General features: G+C 38.7%; 1 protein-coding gene across 1 annotated transcript in view; it reads right to left on the reverse strand.

Moving 5' to 3' along the window:
• IL7 (interleukin 7) overlaps positions 1-20152 on the reverse strand; it is a 63510-nt gene that overhangs the window by 7988 nt on the left and 35370 nt on the right. Inside the window, exons 3-5 of the mRNA XM_023545814.2 lie at positions 7083-7163; positions 5576-5707; positions 4564-4617 (exon numbers count right to left, since the gene is read on the reverse strand). Of these exons, the coding sequence (XP_023401582.1) occupies positions 4564-4617; positions 5576-5707; positions 7083-7163 (267 nt within the window). The remainder of the gene's footprint in view (positions 1-4563; positions 4618-5575; positions 5708-7082; positions 7164-20152) is intronic.

The following is a 20152-nucleotide window of genomic DNA, read 5'->3' on the forward strand; positions in this document are numbered from 1 at the left end:
TCTGTTAAAATTTGATTTATGTATCTTGCAGCCCTGTCATTGGGTGCATAAATATTTAATATGGTTATGTCTTCCTGATCAATTGTCCCTTTTATCATTATATAGTGTCGTTCTTTATCCTTTGTGGTGCATTTAAGTCTAAAGTCTATTTTGTCAGAAATTAATATTGCTACTCCTCTTCTTTTTTGCTTATTGTTTGCTTGATATATTTTTTTCCATCCTTTGAGTTTTAGTTTGTGTCTCTAAGTCTAAGGTGTGTCTCTTGTAGGCAGCATATAGACGGATTGTGTTTCTTTATCCAGTCCGTGACTCTGTGTCTCTTTATTGGTGCATTTAGTCCATTTACATTCAGCGTAATTATAGATAAATAAGTTTTTAGTGCTGTCATTTTGATGCCTTTTCATGTGTGTTGTTAGTCATTTCATTTTTCCACATACTTTTTTGTGCTGAGACATTTTTCTTAGTAGATTGTGAGATCCTCATTTTCATAATGTTTAACTTTATGTTAGTTGAGTCGTTAACGTTTTTCTTGGCTTTTATCTTGAGTTATGGAATTGATATTCCTTTTTGTGGTTACCTTATTATTTACCCCTATTTTTCTAAGTAAAAACCTAACTTGTATCGTTCTATATCGCCTTGTATCACTCTCCATCTGGCAGTTCAATGCCTCCTATATTTAGTCCCTCTTTTTGATTATTGTGATCTTTTATCTATTGATTTCCATGATTCCCTGTTATGTGTATTATTTTGTTTATTTATTTATTTTTTAGAATTAATCTTAATTTGTTTGTTTTTGTGCTTTCCCTATTTGAGTTGATGTCAGGACGTTCTGTTTTGTGACCTTGTATTGTGCTGGTACCTGATACTATTGGTCATCTGACCAAACAATCTCCTTTAGCATTTCTTGTAGCCTTGGTTTGGTTTTTGCAAATTCTCTAAACTTGTGTTTATCTGTAAATATCTTAATTTCTCCTTCATATTTCAGAGAGAGTTTTGCTGGATATATGATCCTTGGTTGGCAGTTTTTCTCCTTCAGTGCTCTGTTTACGTCATCCCATTCCCTTCTTGCCTGCATGGTTTCTGCTGAGTAGTCTGAACTTCTTCTTATTGATTCTCCCTTGAAGGAAACCTTTCTTTTCTCCCTGGCTGCTTTTAAAATTTTCTGTTTATCTTTGGTTTTGGCAAGTTTGATGATAGTATGTCTTGGTGTTTTTCTTTTTGGATCAATCTTAAATGGGGTTCGATGAGCATCTTGGATAGATATCCTTTCGTCTTTCATGATGTCAGGGAAGTTTTGTGTCAGGAGTTCTTCTACTATTTTCTCTGTGTTTTCTGTCCCCTCTCCCTGTTCTGGGACTCCAATCACTCAGAAGTTATCCTTCTTGATAGAGTCACACATGATTCTTAGGGTTTCTTCATTTTTTTAAATTCTTTTCTCTGATTTTTTTTCAGCTATGTTGGTGTTGATTCCCTGGTCCTCCAGATGTCCCAGTCTACATTCTAATTGCTCGAGTCTGCTCCTCTGACTTCCTATTGCGTTGTCTAATTCTGTAATTTTATTGTTAATCTTTTGGATTTCTACATGCTGTCTCTCTATGGATTCTTGCAACTTATTAATTTTTCCACTATGTTCTTGAATAATCTTTTTGAGTTCTTCAACTGTTTTATCAGTGTGTTCCTTGCCTTTTTCTGCAGTTAGCCTAATTTCATTTGTGATGTCTTGAAGCATTCTGTAAATTAGTTTTTTATATTCTGTATCTGATAATTCCAGGATTGTATCTTCATTTGGGAAAGATTTTGATTCTTTTGTTTGGGGGGTTGGAGAAGCTGTCATGGTCTGCTTCTTTATGTGGTTTGATATGGACTGCTGTCTCCGAGCCATCACTGGGAGACTAGTTTTTCCAGAAAACCCGCTAAAAAAAATGCAGTCAGATCCCTATCAGAGTTCTCCCTCTGGCTCAGGCTATTCGGATGTTAATGGAGCCGCCTGGGGATGGTGGGGGAGGGATCAGAGAGCTAGGAGTCTAGCACCTCAGAACATAGCCAGAGTTGTTTGTCTTACTTGGAATGACTCCTATATCTGAGATTTCTGTGGGGCGCGTCACCTATATGTACTGGCTGTGTGGAGATTGCCCCCCGGGGGGTCTGGCCCACTGGCGTCTTGGTCAGATCCTCCGCTGTCAGCCCCACCTCCAAGGTTAAGGCTCCCCTACTGGATCAGTGCACTCCTGTCTCCCAAATCAGTCGCTGCCTCCCGGGGACTCTCCGTCCCGCCAGCCACGTCGCGCGCCGCTCCCGCGAACCGGGTGGGCTCCCCCCCCAAGGTCAGCTCAGGAGAGCGGAGCAGCTCCCCGCGCCTGAGTCGCGACTGCGCGTCCTGGCTGGGACGCCGCTCTCCCCACTCCAAGACCAGCCACTGCCTCCTGGGGACTTCTTCCACCGGCTGCTCCGCCATACCTCCCGCACGAACCGGCTGGGCCCGCGCGAACCGGTTGGGACCGCCCCGGGGTCAATTCAGGGGAATGTAGCTGATCCCCGCGCTCACGCCCTGCCTGCACCCGCCAAAATCCTGGCGGGACGGCTCCCCGGCTGGGACGCTGCTCTCCCCGCTCCAAGACCCATCTCTTCCTCCCGGGGATTTCTCCCTCCGGCGCGCCGCGCCGCTCGCGCGAACTGGGTAGGCGCTGCCCTTACGAAGGACTGGGCCCCCCCGGGGTCAATTCAGGGAAATGTAGCTGGTCCCCGCGCTCGCGCCACGCCCGCTCCCCGCCAAACTCCCGGTGGGATGGCTCCCCGGCTGGAACACTGCTCTCCCCGCTCCAAGACCAGTCACTGCCTCCCGGGGACTTCTCCCACCGGCTGCGCCGCCACACCGCCCGCGCCAACCAGCTGGGCTCCCTCCCGGGATGAGTTCGGGGGCTAGGGCTGGGCCCCTTGTCTGTGCCGTCTGCCCCCCTGGGCTCTGCCCCAAATCGGGCTCCGAAGGTCACCTGCCTGGTACACTGGCTCCTGGCTCTGAAAACAATCGCTGCCTCCCCGTATTTGTTCATTCTCCGTCTCTAAATCTGTGTTTGTTGTTCAGAGTTCGTAGATTGTTATGTATGTGATCGATTCACTTGTTTTTCCGAGTCTTTGTTGCAAGAGGGATCCGCGGTAGCGTCCACCTAGTCCGCCATCTTGGCCCCGCCCCCCCAGGACATTTTTTAAAAGTATTACTTGACTAAGCATATTTGAAATATATAAATGTGAAAATGCATGATTTTCTCTAAGAGACCAAGAATGAGTACTCATTAAAAAAAAACAGAGGACTCTGATTATAACTCTACAATCTGGGGAACACAGAGATTCTCTCCCTTTTCTAAACCTTCTTTCCATGTTTTCTTAGCCAGAAGCCCTCAATACATTTATATTGTGTTTAGTTCATGCATTCATTTCAAATCTTCCATTTCAGATGGAATTCCTAGAGTTTCCTGAGTCCTGGGGTGTGCAAATTCACTCTGCTTGTCTAAGAAGAGTAAGGAATTTCCATGTTCCCAAGTATTTACTGGTCAAATAACCTTGTAATAATTATGGAAATCTAAATGAAGAACCAATCACTCTCATAAAGCAGATGTGTTTATTTTTCCATGTCCCATACTAGTTATGTACTTTATATAATTTTAAAGTTTTAGGTGGCGCACTGGTTAAGAGCTTGGCTGCTAACCAAAACGGTGGTGGTTCAAATCCACAAACCACTTCTTGGAAATCCTATGGGGCAGTTCTACTCTGCCCTATAGGGTCGCTATAAGTAGGAATCGACTCAATGGCAACAAGTTTGATTGGGTTTTGGTTTATTTATTCATAAATAATTTCCATATTGCTACATAGTTTTCTATACCAATATCTATTTAGTATATATGTATAGATACAATGTATAGATTATTTATATATTTTTTTACTATACAGACAGTAGCATGCATATTGCATACATACCATATTTTCACAAATAATGTGCCCATGTAAATAACAAGCCCACACATATAACGTGCGCCTAGGAAAATAATGTGTGAGAGGGTTGCACGGTGGGTAAAAAATGTACAATGTATGCTTTATTTGTGTAAAAATACAGTATGTATTGTATAAACTGTACAATCTATTTATACCAATACAATAGGTAAAAAATGGATCCTCTGTGTTTTAGTTTACATTTCTTTAGTAACTAGCAAGGTTGGTTTTTCTCTTCATCTATGTGTTTTCAAGTTTATTTTCTCCTTTATAAATTATTCGTGTCTTTTGGCCATTTCCTGTTGAGGTTTTAATGTCGTTGCTTTTTTAAAAAAATTTAATACTTTGATATTTTCCCTAGCTTCTTTTCTTTTCCTTTAAAATACTATTTTTTAAATTGCAGTTGAAAGAGATTCAATTTTCACAAGGGCCTCCCTATTCCCTTTATTAATATTATAATGAATATTTTCAAGACCAATCATAGAGAGGAGAAAAAGAACAATTTAAAGAGAAACATTAAGGAATTGATTTGAGTGAAGAACTGTGAATCATTATAAAAAAAAATACAAGTAAGCTCACCAAATTCTTAATGGGTTGGGCTTCACCCTGGGAAGGTGCTTTTCTTTCTTTGACCTTAAAAACAAAGTCACATTTACAGTATGGAATATTAATTGTTCATGGTTTCTCCCATTAATTATAATAGCTAATTTTCATATTACTCTCAGCTCACCTAATTCATTTGAAAATCTACTTTAAATTCCTGATTGTTAGGATGGCAAGGTACTAATTTCATTTAGAAATGGAATATCAGGGAAAAGGAGGAAGAAACAGAGGTTAGTTATCTGCATGGCCCGGATCCATGCAGATAAAAATGATAATTTTTAAAAATCATACTAAACATTTTGGCTTTAGGTGCCAGCTGGTAAAATCCTTGAAGAGGATGATGATGATAATAATAATAATAATAAAATTTAACATTTATTGAAAACTTTTTAGTACTAAGCATTTCACATGAATTCTGCTACTTAATCCTGTCAACATCCTCCATTTTGCAGATAAGAAAACTGTCGTCCAGTCTTAAGATAATGTCTCCCAGAATTTGTTTTGTTTTTATATTTCATAGTAGAGAAAAATGAGCCATATCCATATCAGAATTATTAAAGCAAAGAAATGGAAAATGGTGGTCACATATATGCTCAGTTTTAGCATATAAAAATATTTGTTAGATACATTTGATTACCTGTTTTATTGGTCAGGAGTTTTTATAAATGTGTGTATATATGGATTAAAGTTATTAATAGGTTTTAAAGACAAAAAATTACCATTCTCCAACCCATTTATCACGCTAGTCTCCTTGGAAATTACTATGGCAACGAAGTATCCATTCATTTATTTTTACTCCCCTTCCATAAACTATTAGTCACCTTACGTAAGAGATAACTAGGTACTTTCCAAGTTGATACTTCCCTCTTCTAGAGTTGAGTAGATGTATTTCAACTCTAAGTTATAATGAACACTTAGAATTCTAGGATAATGGATTTGACCTACAGAGAACTGTAGTATGCAACACAGTAAACAGTCGTTGGCTTACCTTGCCCGTGCAGTTCAACAGTTTTAATGTGCCTTCTGAAACAATCAATAAGTGGACATTGAAATCCTCACTGATATTCATTTTAAGAAATTGCTTCAACCTTCGAGCAGCCCGATATAGAAACATAGCTTCCTATTGCAGAAAGAAAATCACAAGGGCTGTGGTTCAAATAAAACATTATGAAATGATAAGCTTTCTTAAGGCGCCTAAAGCCAGAGTTGTATCTCTAAGCCATGCCCCACCTCCACCCTAGCTTTCTTTTCCAGTTAATCACGTGACTGACAATTAACAAGACTGAAACTGTATAGCTCTTACGTGACAGCATAAAGTGCTTAGAACAAGGGTTAAATTTTCTAATTGACCTGTGTCTCTTCTCTGTTACATACATGAACATATCTCTTAGTGTGCACATATGGCAAGATTATTGTAAAACAGGATATACAAAAAAGAAGACTTCTGGAAGCTACAATAATAAAAGACCAAAGAAGAATTAATGCCTTTGAATTATGGAGTTGGTGAATGGACTGTCAGAAGAATGAACAAATCTGTCTTGGAAGAAGTCCAGCCAGAATGCTCTTTAGAAGCAAGGATGGAGAGACTTCGTCTTACGTACTTTGGACTTATCAGGAGGGACCAATCAGTAAAAATAGAGGGTCAGTGACAGAGAGGAAGGCCCTCAATGAGCTGGACTGACACAGTGACTGCAACAATGACTCAAACATAGCAATGATTGTGAGGATGGCAGAGGACTGGGCAGGGTTTCCATCTGTTGTACTTCGGGTTGCTTGAGGCAGAACTGACTCTACGGCACCTAACAACAACAATATATGTGGTTTTATCAAGCCTTTTGAGCTTATCAAGCCTTTTGAGCTATAGATGAATAGCTGGTAATTAAAAAATAAAAGGCCATGTTGACCTAAAACAGATACTTAAAGATACTTAAAGAAAGAAATAAAAAAATAGAATTTATGGATATAATATGGGGTGTCATGTGGTTAACTCAGCTATTTTGATTTTAAAAAGACTTCAAATAACACATTAGTTTCTCTACAAAGAAATGACACAAACTTTTGGAGGTTTTGTAAATTGGGAGGTGATAGTTAAAAGCTAAGCAAATACTGAAAAAAAAAATTCAAATTGCCTGCAGTCAAATTATCCTATGACTTATGTTTGTGTGTGTGCAAGTAACCACTCTAACAAATACTTTCCTGCAAAAGGAATTCAGAAGTAAGGGATATGTGTGTCTTTGAACTCAGCACAGCAGTTTTTCTAGTATTTTCAAGGTGAAAAATTGAATGCTAAAACAAAAATCTAATAAACGTAGGGTTATTTGTAAAATAAACGTATAAAGGAAGATCAGAATATAATTTAATAGATCAATGGGAAATGTGTGGTTAGAACTGAAAGAATATGTTATTAATATAATTGTCTACCAGAGGCACAAGAAATATAAGCTACTATAAAATCAAGCTTCAATGATATATAAACTCCAAATAATTATCATTACCTTATTATCATCACATGAATGCTTTTTTAAAAAGTTAGATTCATTAGCCGGGCAATTGGTACCAATTTCTATCATGTTGTCCTGTAATAAATAATATAAAATAATATGGTTAAAACTGAGGACTTTTCTAATATGTAGTAATTATAAAAATAACAATGTTATACCTGGTATTAAGATGGCTCATCTGGTTAGGTATAAAAAATAGTATGCTCTAACCGAAGAATGAACAAGTATATATGTAAACCCTCACATACTTAGAGTACCTCCCAGACTCCTTAATTTAATCCCAGAATTCATTGATAGACTCTGGCTTATTTGGGTACATAAAAATACCTGTTTTAGAGGTGATAATATATAGACTAAAAACAAATAAACCAAAACCAAAACAACAACAGCCTCATTGCCATTGAGTCAATTCCAACTCACAGCAATGCAACCCTATAGGACAGAGTAGAACTGCCCCCAAAGGGTTTCCAAGGCTGTAACCTTGAAGTTGCCGAGGATTTCATTTTACTTGGATCCACAATCAGCATCCATGGAAGCAGCAGTCAAGAAATCAAAGATGCATTGCATTGGGCAAAGATGTCACCTTGAAGACTAAGGTACACCTGACCTAAGCCATGGTGTTTTCAATCGCATCATATGCATGTGAAAGCTGGACAATGAATAAGGAAGACTGAAGAACTGATGCCTTTGAGTTGTGATGCTGGCGAAGAATATTGAATATACCACGGACTGCCAAAAGAATGAATAAATCTGTCTTGGAAGAAGTACAACCAGAATACTCCTTAGAAGCAAGGATGGCGAGACCGCATCTTACATACTTTGGACATGCTGTCAGGAGGGATCAGTCCCTGGAGAAGGACAACATGCTTGGTAAATTACATGGTCAGCAGAAAAGAGGAAGCCCCTCAATGAGATGGATTGACACAGTAGTTGCAACAGTGGGCTCAAGCATAACGATTGTGAGCACGGTGCAGGACCAGGCAGTGTTTTGTTCTGTGGTACACAGGATTGCTAGGAGTCGGAACCAACTGGACAGCACCTAACAACAACAACAATCTTTACGGAAGCCAACTGCCACATCTTTCTCCCTTGGCGCAGCTGGTGGGTTTGAACAGCTGACCTTTCGGTTAGAAGCTGAGCGCTTAACCACTACATCACCAGGACTGCTTAATATACAAAGCATTGTAAATTTTAAAATCATGACATTGAGATGGATTTAAGAAGTTATTCTAATTCCCTGCCACCATCAAACAGCAACAAAAGGCAACTTACCTTAGAATTAAGATAAGACCTCTTGACAGTGAGGGTAGGGTTGGGATTCATTCCGCAGCATTTTTAACAATCCAGTTTATCTGGGATGATTGAGGTAGACTTTTGCTGATTAACAGTGGGATTGAATGTGTGTGTACTGTAAACATAGGAGGGGTAAGGCTGACTGTGTGCATGTTTCCTTTCTAAGGACTGTAATATGAGAAGATGGGGATTACCTGAATTAAGAATTTAGTTGACATATTAGGAAGAACTTCCTAAGGATTCAGACTTGCCTATGAACAGGGTTGAACTAGCTCTGCAAAGCAAGCTAGCAATCCCACGCTATCAGAGCTTTTAGAGGGATGTCAAGCAACTTAGCCTATCTAATGTTACCAAAGAAATGGAATAAGAAGTGGAGCAATGACTGGCAGGACTTAGTGGGGGTTTCTAATCTTCACTTGCCTCTCAGAAAAGTGTCACTTGTGAAAAGAATAAATGATCTCTGGGTTTATCCTGACTTTAAAATTTATATGTTACCAATTTTATCTGCAGGAAGTTGCATCTGAAAACAATCATTCATTTAACCATCCAATAGGTACTGAGGGCCAATGTGCAAGGTCCTCTGCCATACCCCTATGGGGAAACAAAGATAAGAAAAGCACCGTCCCAGTTTCCTGTGTCACTTGATATAAAGGATGGATGCTGCACCTCTTGGACAGTTTTACACCACTTCTTATCTTTGGAAAAGTATGCTTTTGAAAACAGAATTGTTAGTACCAAGCATCCTTGTGATACCACAAACATCTCAAGTGCAAAAGACATATATATATTGTCTGTAAGTATCTTCACGCTGCCCTAGACCCAGTCCTGAAAAGGTAGTAGAGAACTAATATTTGTCTAATAAATCATTTTCCTACCGACTTGGCATTTAGCCTCAAGAAGGAGAATCAATCACACACAAATTTATCTTTAATAAAATATAGAGCATTTAATTTCTGCCATGCCATTCTTCAAAAGAGAAGGTAGATAAGTCTGCAGTTAATCTGTATGATATTTTCCAATTTACCAAAACATTACATGAATATGTCACATAATTAGTTCCTGTTTCTTGGAGCATTTTAACAAATTGAACGACACATGAGTATTTAAAAAGTTGTATTCGTTAAGCTAATGCTCCAGGTATTTAATAAAACTTTAGCAGATCTACAGGAAGGTAATGTTAGATCAGTTAATTTGTTTGCCAAATGTTCAATAGAGAATATAAAGGTGTTATTATACCTTTAGAAAATTGACTTCTACTGGGAACACACTATTATTGACTAAACTTTAACACACTTTATGAGTACATTTAACATAGGTGCACATAGGTGCTAATTACAGTTGCTTTCTGAGATTGTTTTCATTCAAGCCCTATCAGAAGGGCAGCTCAAGCTAAAAATGATAGGATCATGGAGTTGGAAAGAACCTTAGATATGTATTTCTTGATTTTACAAAGAATAAAATTACTTGACCAAGGTCACAGTAATAACTCCTTATAGGCATCCTGACATATTTGAAGATTCTTCATATTTTCTTATGGATATGAAAAATCATGGGAGAAAAGTGAAGATCACATTGACTGGGAACTGCAATAGTTGCCAGTATAAAATGTGATGATACGTAAGTTGTTCCTAAAATACAGAATGATGTTTACATTTGCGGAATTAGTTCTTTTATTTCCACATAGGTTTCTTCTAGCTCTGAATTTTTTCTATTTTTAACAGTCTCTTCTTTAGAAGCACTATGTATATAAGGAATTTTCATTTTCATTTTTCTATTATATATTTATCTATGATTTTGAAAAATTTCATTTTTTGCTGTTTTCTCCACGTGTCTTCAATATGCCAGTTTTATTAGGGCATTAATTTCTGATTTTTATTTTTCATTTTTTTCCTAAAATCTAAAGAGCTTTCTTTCAGTTTTTACTGTTATTTCTTATCTGATATTGTATCTTTTACTTTTTTTTCCTTAGGGGTAGTTAAGTAAATTTTTGACATTTCCTATTGCTTTCATGGATAATTAATATCTTCATCTGAATTCATTATCCTTTTCCTTATTTATGTATCTATGTGTTTATCCATTTATTCATTTTGGTAGTTTTTATGCATCTCACTGCCTTTTTTATTTTCTATTTTATGGTCATTTTTCAAAGGGATGCTAAAATTGATTGGATTTATTGTTCAACCAATATTCACAGCCCCCTCCCCCCGCCCTTTTCAGGGGAGGGTTCTTTAGTTCCCTAGGGCAGTAACTAATTACCAAAAACTTGGTGGCTCAAAACAACAGATATTTATTTTCTCACAGTGCTGGAGACCAGATGTTTGAAATCAAGGTTTCTACATGGCTGTATTCCCTCCAGTCTCTGGGGAAGAATCCATTCCTTGCTTTTTCTATCTTCCAATGGCTACCAGATTCCTTGGCATTTCTTGTCATGTGGCTGTATAACACCAATCTCTATCTCTGTCTTCATTGCACCTTCTCCTCTATGTGTGTGTCAAGTTTCCTTCTGTCTCTCTCTTATAAGGGCACTTGTGATGGCATTTAGGGTCCACCCAGAAAATCCAAGACAATCCCCACATGTCCAGATCCTTAATCACACCTTCAAAGATGCCTTTTCCTTACAAGGTAATATTTATGGGTTCTAGGGATTATGACTTGATATCTTTGGGTGGCCATTACTCAGCCTACTAGAGAAAAGTGTATTTCCCTGCCTACTGATGTTGAGTTTGATCATATGACTTCCTTTAGGTAGTGGCCGACTGGACAAGGCCAGGGACTTGAAATGTCCATGCACAGTTGAGTTTGGCCCCTTTTAACATGAAGAGAATAAGCCTCTCGTAGCAGCTTGCATTCATTATCTAACAAGAAACCCAAACCAAAACAGCTGCTGTTGAGCTGGTTCCAACTCATGGTGACCTCATGTGTTGCAGAGTAGGACTATGTTCTATAAGGTTTTCAAGGCTGTGATCTTTCAGAAGTAGATCGTCAGGCACCTTTGGGTACTTTTGAGTTCAAACCACCAACCTTTCAATTAGTATTCAAGCACTTAACTATATGTGCCACCCAGGGACTCTAGTCATTATCTATTGTTGCATAATATATTACTCCAAAACTTAGCATCTCAAAACATTTATTTTTGTACATTTTCTGTGGGTCAGGGACCTGGGAGCAGCTTAACTGGGTAGTTCTAGTCAGCATCTTTCACGAGGTTGCAGTCAAGATGATGACCAGGGCTACACTCACCTGAGGCTTGCTAGAACTACAGGGTCCACTTCCAAGATGCCTCATTCACATAACTATTGGCAGGAGACTCAATTTCTCACCACATGGGCCTCTTTATAGGCTTACTGAGTGTCCTTACAAGATAGCAGCTGGCTTCCCTCAGAGAATGCTGAGAGGAGAGAGCAAGGGGCAAGCCACAGTGCCTTTCATGACACAGTATTGGAAGTCACACACCATCACCTCTACCTTATTCTATTGGTTAAAACTAAGTCACTAAATGCAGTTCACACTCAAGGAGAGTGGAATTAAGCTCCACCTCTTGACAGGAGGAGAATGAAAGAATTTGTGGACATATGTTAAAACCAGCATACAGCTGCTCTTCTATCTTGTGCCCCAGAATGAAGTAGACGGAGGCGATCAACCCCAACCAGGCTACAGACCTGTGAGTCTGAGATAAATGCATATTGTATGTCTTTGATCTTTTGTGGGTATTTGATATGTTACAAAAGCTGACTGATAGAGAAGTTTTGCTGGTTGAATCCATTAATTGCCCAAAAATAAGGTGGGAAGGGACAAGGACGGGTAATGAGCTGGGCCAGCCAGAAACTTCAGTTCTAGTATAATTCCTCAGAACACATTCTTACCAATTTGTCAGATTCTCTGGCATAGGATAGTTTTCCTCCTAATTTTTTTTTTCACATTTTCCCCTTCAGTAGAGAAGGTTAACGTGGTTTACAGCAACTGTTCACAGTCATATGTGCTTTATTTATTACTGATAGCTGATTCTGGTCAACAGCTACATAACTAATTGTTGCTTCCTCTCTCTCCTCAGTCCATCGATTTCGTAGTACAGTTTCTCTGTTTTGGGAAGTTTTGCCATAGAAATAAAGATTCAGCCTCGTGTCTCTGGCCGTTCTTGTGTCCTTCATCTCTGATCATCACTCTCACAATATATTCATGGCCAAAAGCCTTGTGCCAGACAAATAAAGACTCATTCGAGGGACTTTTGTAAATGTGCTACTTATTTTTAGAGAAATCTGTACCCTGTATAATGTTCTTGGAATTGTGTTTCAATCGGTATAAATTTTACCATCTGGCAAGTAGCCTTAGTAGATTATAGTATCAACTGGCAGCTGCTGAGCATCTACCATGCCATTGTCATGGATTGGATTATGTCCCACCAAAAATGTGTGTATTAACTTGGTTAGGCCACGATTCCCAGTATTCTGTGGTTGTCCTCCATTGTGATTGTAATTTTATGTTAAAGAGGATTAGGGTGGGATTGTAACAGCCTTACCAGGTTACATCCCTGATCCTATATAAAGGGAGTTTCCCTGGGGTGTGGCCTGAACCACCTTTTATTCCTCAAGAGATAAAAAGAAACGGAAGCTAGCAGAGAGTTGGGGATGCCATACCACCAAGAAAGCAGTGCCGGGAGCAGAGCGCATCCTTTGGACCCAGGGTTCCTGCACCGAGATGCTCCCAGACCAAGTGAAGACTGATGCATCACAAGGACCTTCCTTCAGAGCTGACAGAGCGACAAAGCCTTCCCTTGAAAACAGCACCCTGAATTCGGGATTCTAGCCTACTGGACTGTGAGAGAATAAATTTCTCTTTGTTGAAGTGATCCACTTGTGGTATTTCTGTTACAGCAGCACTAGATGACTGAGACAGCCATGCTGTAGTGGGGCTACAACTGTAATTAAAATTGCCTGAGGTTTCTTCTCTCAGTAAGTTTACTGTCTGGCAGTGAAGACAGACAAGAATCCACAATCAAATCCCAACTTGATAACCATGATAAATGAAAGGTAAGTGCTACCGTGAAAGTCTATACTAGAAGGATTTTACTTAGGTACCCCAGCGAAGATTTCCCTGAGAAAAGTACACTTACAAAAGCAGGAGTAAACTAGAGAAAGAAAGGATGGAAAAGGATTCAAGGTATAGAAAACAGCATGTACTATTGCCTTGAGTTGGGAGGGAACAGGACAGGTATGTGGCTGAAAGAAAAAAGTAAAGCAGGTAGTATATAGTGAGAGACCAAGAGAAAGCATTGCTTCCTCATGAAACTGGAGGGGCTGGAAGGAAGCAAATTACACATGGCTGTGAGTCCATGTTAGGAAGCTTCGTCTTACTCCTAAAAGCAGTAATTAGTGATTGAACGTATTTTTATTTATAAACGGGACAATGTAATTCTAAGGTTTACCTTTTCAAAGATCATACTGATGGCAGCATGATGAGTGGATAGGAAGGGCTCAACAAGATACATGGGTGAATCTTTAGGAAGCTCATTACATAATCGGCGCTTTGAGATAATGGCTTATTGGACTTTGTGGTGGGAGAAAATCAAGAGATAGGTGAACAGATTTGTGAAATGCTTAGAAGGCAAATTTAACATGATTTGAAAATGAAAGTTAAGAAAGAACGACATAGTAAGAATAATTCCTGTTTTTTTTTCTGGTGTGTGCAACAGAATACACCATGCTGCCCTTCACTGAGGAAACCTGGTGGCGTAGTGGTTAAGTATGCTGGCTGCTAACCAGAAGGTCGGCAGTTTGAAGCCACCAGGTGCTCCTTGGAAACTCTATGGGACAGTTTCACTCTGTCCTATAGGGTCGCTATGAGTCAGAATTGACTTGACGGCAGCTGGTTTGTTGGGCCATTCACTGAGATAGGGGATAGGAGAAGAGATGGAGTGGGGGCATGATAAAGTTATTATGGGACGTAACATGAAATATTGAGCAGGTATTATGATTTTGTCCTGAGGTAATGCTTATGAATATGGAACTATACCTATAATCAAACATCATACGACAAACATCATACGACAAACATATGACAAAGATATGTAGAAGATCATATTCAAATCTATATGCATATGTACACACATGAACACATATATGTAGGAAAAGCTCTCTTAATTGACCTCCATTTAACTGACTTGATGGATTGATAAATACTCTATTTGTTCCATATAACATATTGACTGATGCCCATAGTACACTTAACACCTCCAACCAGTAGTTCACTCTCCGATATGTTGATCTATTTTTTCTATTACCATTTGAGTTGGATATTTACTAAGTCAGTTGTATTTGTTCCTAAACACTAACTTATACAATTTAATTAAATACTATATAAAACAGTGAAATATTAGTAGGAAAGTGGAGTGCTTTCTATAAAGATGAAATTGAATTGGAATAACTTTAAGATTGTTGAAATAGGTGTGAGTGAAATAACTACAAGGGGTGAATCAAAAGGATCTGGAAGAAAGTGACACTGAAATTACAGGTAGTCTTCGATTTATAACATATTCAAGTTACGAAGAACTGTGCTGACAACAATCTTTTTATTTTACATCTTATTGTTAGTAATATGCAGTGATACAGTGCTGCAGCACGTGATTTGCTGATGTGATCATTCTCAGATGTCCACCTGCAGATGTTCAATGTCAAGATTTACTGTTAAAACACTGCCATATAGCAGGCAACAATGAAAACTAAAAAAAAACAAAAAAGAGATAATTGAATTACATCAGAACCAACTTACCACAGAGTTGTTAGAACTGATCCTGTCATAAGTTGGAGACTACCTGTACCTTGCAAGTGTCTTTAAGGCCCTTTAAAAATTTAATCTAGAAATTGTAGAGGGTGTATCATGGGTGTTGATTTTTGCAAGAAAATGACAGGAAACTCTAGTCAGCAAATTCATACTTGAGAAAAGGCCTTGATCCCATGTTTAAAGAATGGCAAATGGATATACTGGTACGTTTACATATTTAATATTAAAACAAATAAAAATGGTGAGACACGTACCCTTTTTTATTTTTATTTTTTACTGACGTCCTGCTTTAACAGACCTCTTCTGGTATTTTAACAATGACCAGTTACCACTAGGCTAGGAGTAGGCAGGCAACTCAGATATCACCAGGGAGCCCTCCTGCTCCTGCAACTCTGGGATCCATCTATGCTTTCTCCTGTCATATCATCCCGTGTACAAAACGTACAATTCTTTCACCAATTTTTCCCACATGTGCATGCACACAGACACACACACACACATTCACATACCGTGCATGTCACACGTGTTAAGCAATTAGTAACCTTAGATATGAGAGATTAAAGGGAAGGCTCATCTCTCCCTTTGTTTTCTCCTCCCTTAACAATCCTCTCCCCTCCCTCTCAGAAACAACACAAGTTCCTCTCCTTGTTTTAGGCATAGCAATGAAAGAATTCATATTTTGGCTACTTAAACACGGCCTTGCAGTTTCCCCCTGTAGCCCAAGCAGCTTATCAGGTTAACTCTTTCAAACAAATACAGTACTGTTCCCAAGAGAAGGGAGAAGTAAAAGGGTCATTATATCTGCAGAAAAATCAAAGGGGGAACATACCAAGATGTGGATGGTGAGATTAAGGGTGAATGTTTAACTTTTTGCAATTTCTACAATTCCCAGATTTTCTACGATGAGTATGACTTACTGTATACCTCAAGGTTTGCTGGGACTGTCCTGGATTATACCCATTGTTCCAGCAGCCTGTTCAGTGCTTCCCTCTTATATTCTTAAAAGTGCCGTAGTTTGCGCAGTAAATTATCTGATCACCCTAATTATGCTATGTTACCTTAATTTTGGTTTACATGATATAGTTTTCTTGTCTTTTATTTTTGAAAATTATTTTGAATATACTTTTAAAAGCTATTTTTAATCTAAAAAATATTGTATGCTTATCATAGTGATTAAGAGCTACGGCTGCTAACCTAAAGGTCAGCAGTTCGAATCCACCAGACGCTCCTTGGAAACTCTATGGGGCAGTTCTATTCCATTCTTTAGGGTTGCTACGAGTCAGAATCGACTCAGCAGCAACAGGATTGGTTTTTTTTTTTTTTGTCGTAACTCCAATATTCTAAAATACAGGATGAAAACCTTCTCACTCTTTCCCTACTGCCCCTACTAGAATCACCCACCTGAGGTGACTAATGTTAAGAGTTTGACAAGAGTATCCTTCTACACCTTTTTCTTGCTCAAAAGAAATCTATGTATGTGTGTATCCAGCACACAAACATAAAATCACACACACATACATGCATGTATAGAGTTTATAAGGTGCTTTTTTTTCCCCATTTTTCTTAAATGGGATTGTGGTATATACATTACTCTTCAACTTGCTTTGTATTACTTTCTCTTCATGTCATGACCATCTTTCTAGGTCACACACATTTAGAACAATTGTTTTTTCATAAGTGCATACAGTGTGTTCTACAATGTATTCAACACTTCCTTTATTGATGGATGGCCAAGTCAATATTTGCTCCTAGAAATAATGCTAAAACAAATATCCTTGCATATGTAACTGAATGTGTGTATATATTATATCCTCTAATATGGATTCTTAAATTTCAGTAGCCTTAGTTCCCAAGGGTGAGATCTGAATAAACTCGTATGTTCATTTTAAAAATGATTCACACTTTCACCAACAAAATGTGGAACTCCATTTAGTCACATCCTTGCCAACGCCTGATGTTATTAGCTTTTAACATTTGTATCAGCCCTGATATATGAAAAATTATGCTTCATTTGCATATAGTATAAATTTTCGTATTCATGACTACTAGAGAATGAATATCATTTCCTGTTAATTATCCTTTAAACAGAAATTATACTCTCTATCAACTTAAATGGAATGTTTGATGGTTCAGTGGTAGAATTCTTGCCTCCCATGCAGGAGACCCAGGTTCGAGTCCCAGGCAGTGCACCTCAAGTACAGCCATCACACATCCGTCAGTGGAGGCTTGCTTGTTGCTATGATGCTGAATGGGTTTCAGAGGAGCTTCCAGACTAACACAAACTAGGAAGAAAGGCCTGGCAATCCACTTCTGAAAATCAGCCAGTGAAAACCTTATGGATCACAACAGTCTGATGCTGTTGTACATGGGGTTGCCAAGAGTTGGGGGCCAACTTTATTGCAGCCAACAACAACAATAGCATGTTATTGTTGTGTTACTATATTTATAATAACTATCTAACAGCAACAACAAAAAACAGTTACCTTCATGTCGGTTTCGATTCATAGTGACCCTGCATATACAGAGTAGAACTGCGCTCCATAGGGTTTTCAAAGCTGTGACCTTTTAGAAGCAGATCACCAGGACTTTCTTCCAAGGCACCTCTGGGTGTGTTCAGATTGCCAACCTTTCAGTTATTGGTCAAACACTTAAACTTTTGCACCACTTAGGGACTCCAATAACTATCTGTTGTTGTTGTTAGGTGCCATCAAGTCAGTTCCAGCTCATAGTGAGCCTATGTACAACAGAAGGAAACACTGCCTGGTCCTGTGCCATCCTCACAAACGTTGTTATGCTTAAGTCCATTGTTGCAGCAACTGTGTCAATTCATTTCATTGAGGCTCTTCCTCTTTTTTTGCTGACCCTCTACTTGACCAAGCATAACGTCCTTCTCCAGAGACTGATCCCCCCAACAACATGTCCAAAGTATGTGAGATATAGTCTCGCCATCCTTGCTTCTGAGGAGCATTCTGGTTGTACTTCTTCCAAGACAGATTTGTTCATTCTTTTGGCAGTCCATGGTATATTCAATATTCTACTCCAACACCATAATTCAAAGGTGTCAATTCTTCTTCGGTCTTCCTTTTTCATTGTCCAGCTTTCACATATATAGGAGGTAATTGAGACACCACAGCCTGGGTCAGGCACACCTTAGTCTTCAAGGCGACATCTTTGCTTTTTGACACTTTAAAGAGGTCTTTTACGGCAGATTTGCCTAATGCAATGTGTCTTTTGATTTCCTGACTGCTGCTTCCATGGCTGTTGATTGTGGATCCAAGTAAAATGAAATTCTTGACAACTCCAATCTTTTCTCCATTTATCATGATGTTGTTTGTTGGTCCAGTGAGGATTTTTGTTTTCTTTATGTTGAGGTGTAATCCATACTGAAGGCTGTGCTCTTTGATCTTCATCAGTAAGTGCTTCAAGTCCTCTTCACTTTCAGCAAGCAAGGCTGTGTCGTCTGCATAATGCAGGTTGTTCATGAGTCTTCCTCCAATCCTGATGCCCCATTCTTCATATAGTCCAAATTCTCAGATTATTTGCTTAGCATACAGATTGAACAGATATGGTGAAAGCATACAACCCTGACACACACCTTTCCTGACTTTAAACCATGCAGTATCCCCTTGTTTTGTTTGAATGACTGCCTCTTCATCTATGTACAGGTTCCTCACGAGCACAATTAAGTATTTTGGGATTCCCATTCTTCACAATGTTATTCGTAATTTGTTATGATCCACACAGTCAAATACCTTTGCATAGTCAATGAAACACAGGTAAACACCTTTCTGGTATTCTCTGCTTTCAGCCAGGATCCATCTGACATCATTAATGATATCCCTGGTTCCATGTCCTCTTCTGAATCTGGCTAGAATTCCTGGCAGTTCCCTGTCGATACACTGCTGCAGTCGCTTTAAATGATCTTCAGCAAAATTTTACTTGCATGTGATATTGTTTGATAATTTCTGCATTCGGTGGGATTGTCTTTCTTTGGAATAGACATAAATATAGATCTCTACCAGAGATGTAGACTTCACTAAATAGTTGGGTATTTACTAGTATCATCATTTCTTTATTATTGATTTTTATTAATCTCTTGTTCAGCCAGGGTAATTTTAGTCACATTTTTATTGTTGTTGTGAATATAAAAATAGTATTCTTGTCGAGCTCTTGTGTATCTCTCTTTTTACTTGGCACACTGAATAAAATTTGGTTGAGTCTAGAATTGTGGACTCATATCCTTATCACAAAACTCAGTAGAGATTGGTCAATGGGAGGTAAAAATTGGTGAAAAAATTGAAAATTAGGGGGCGAAGAAAGCATCCTTCCCGGAAGAAGGGGGGAAGGGTTTCCAAACCCCCCTCTTCTTCCGGGAAGGATGCTTTCTTGGGAATTTTACTTTGATATATCCAGAGGTTTGTCTCTCATTATTATTTTTGACTGGTAATCATCAGACTTTATTTTTTTAACTGCAAAAATAGGAATTTCGTTGTTTCTGCAATTTTTGCTTCTATTTTATTTGTTACTTTTTTTCAGAAACATTTAGTATCCATAGATGATTAGCTTTCTCTCTGCCTCGTTGGTCATATGAATCATCTTCTCTGATATATGTATATGTGTGTGTATGCATGCATCTATATACATATATGATACATGTATATATGTGTGTATGTATATATAGAAAGAGAGAATGAGAGGCCTTTCTGTGTTTGTCTATCCAGTGATTAAAACACAAAGTCACTCCTCCTTTTAATACACACATTATCATAATATAAACCATTAACCCTCTAACTGATAGAGATGAATTCCTCTCAAAGTGCCATGCTGTTTATGAACGTCCCCATAAACCAAAATGAAAGAAACCTGTTGCTGTCGAGTTGATTCCGACTCATAGCAACCCTACAGGACAGAGTAGAACTGCCCCATAGGGTCTCCAAGGAGCAGCTAGTGGATTCGAACTGGGACCTTTTGGTTGGCAGCCTGAGCTCTTAACC

The sequence above is a fragment of the Loxodonta africana genome, chromosome 14, assembly GCF_030014295.1.
Source record: "Loxodonta africana isolate mLoxAfr1 chromosome 14, mLoxAfr1.hap2, whole genome shotgun sequence".
Taxonomy (NCBI): Eukaryota; Metazoa; Chordata; class Mammalia; order Proboscidea; family Elephantidae; genus Loxodonta; species Loxodonta africana.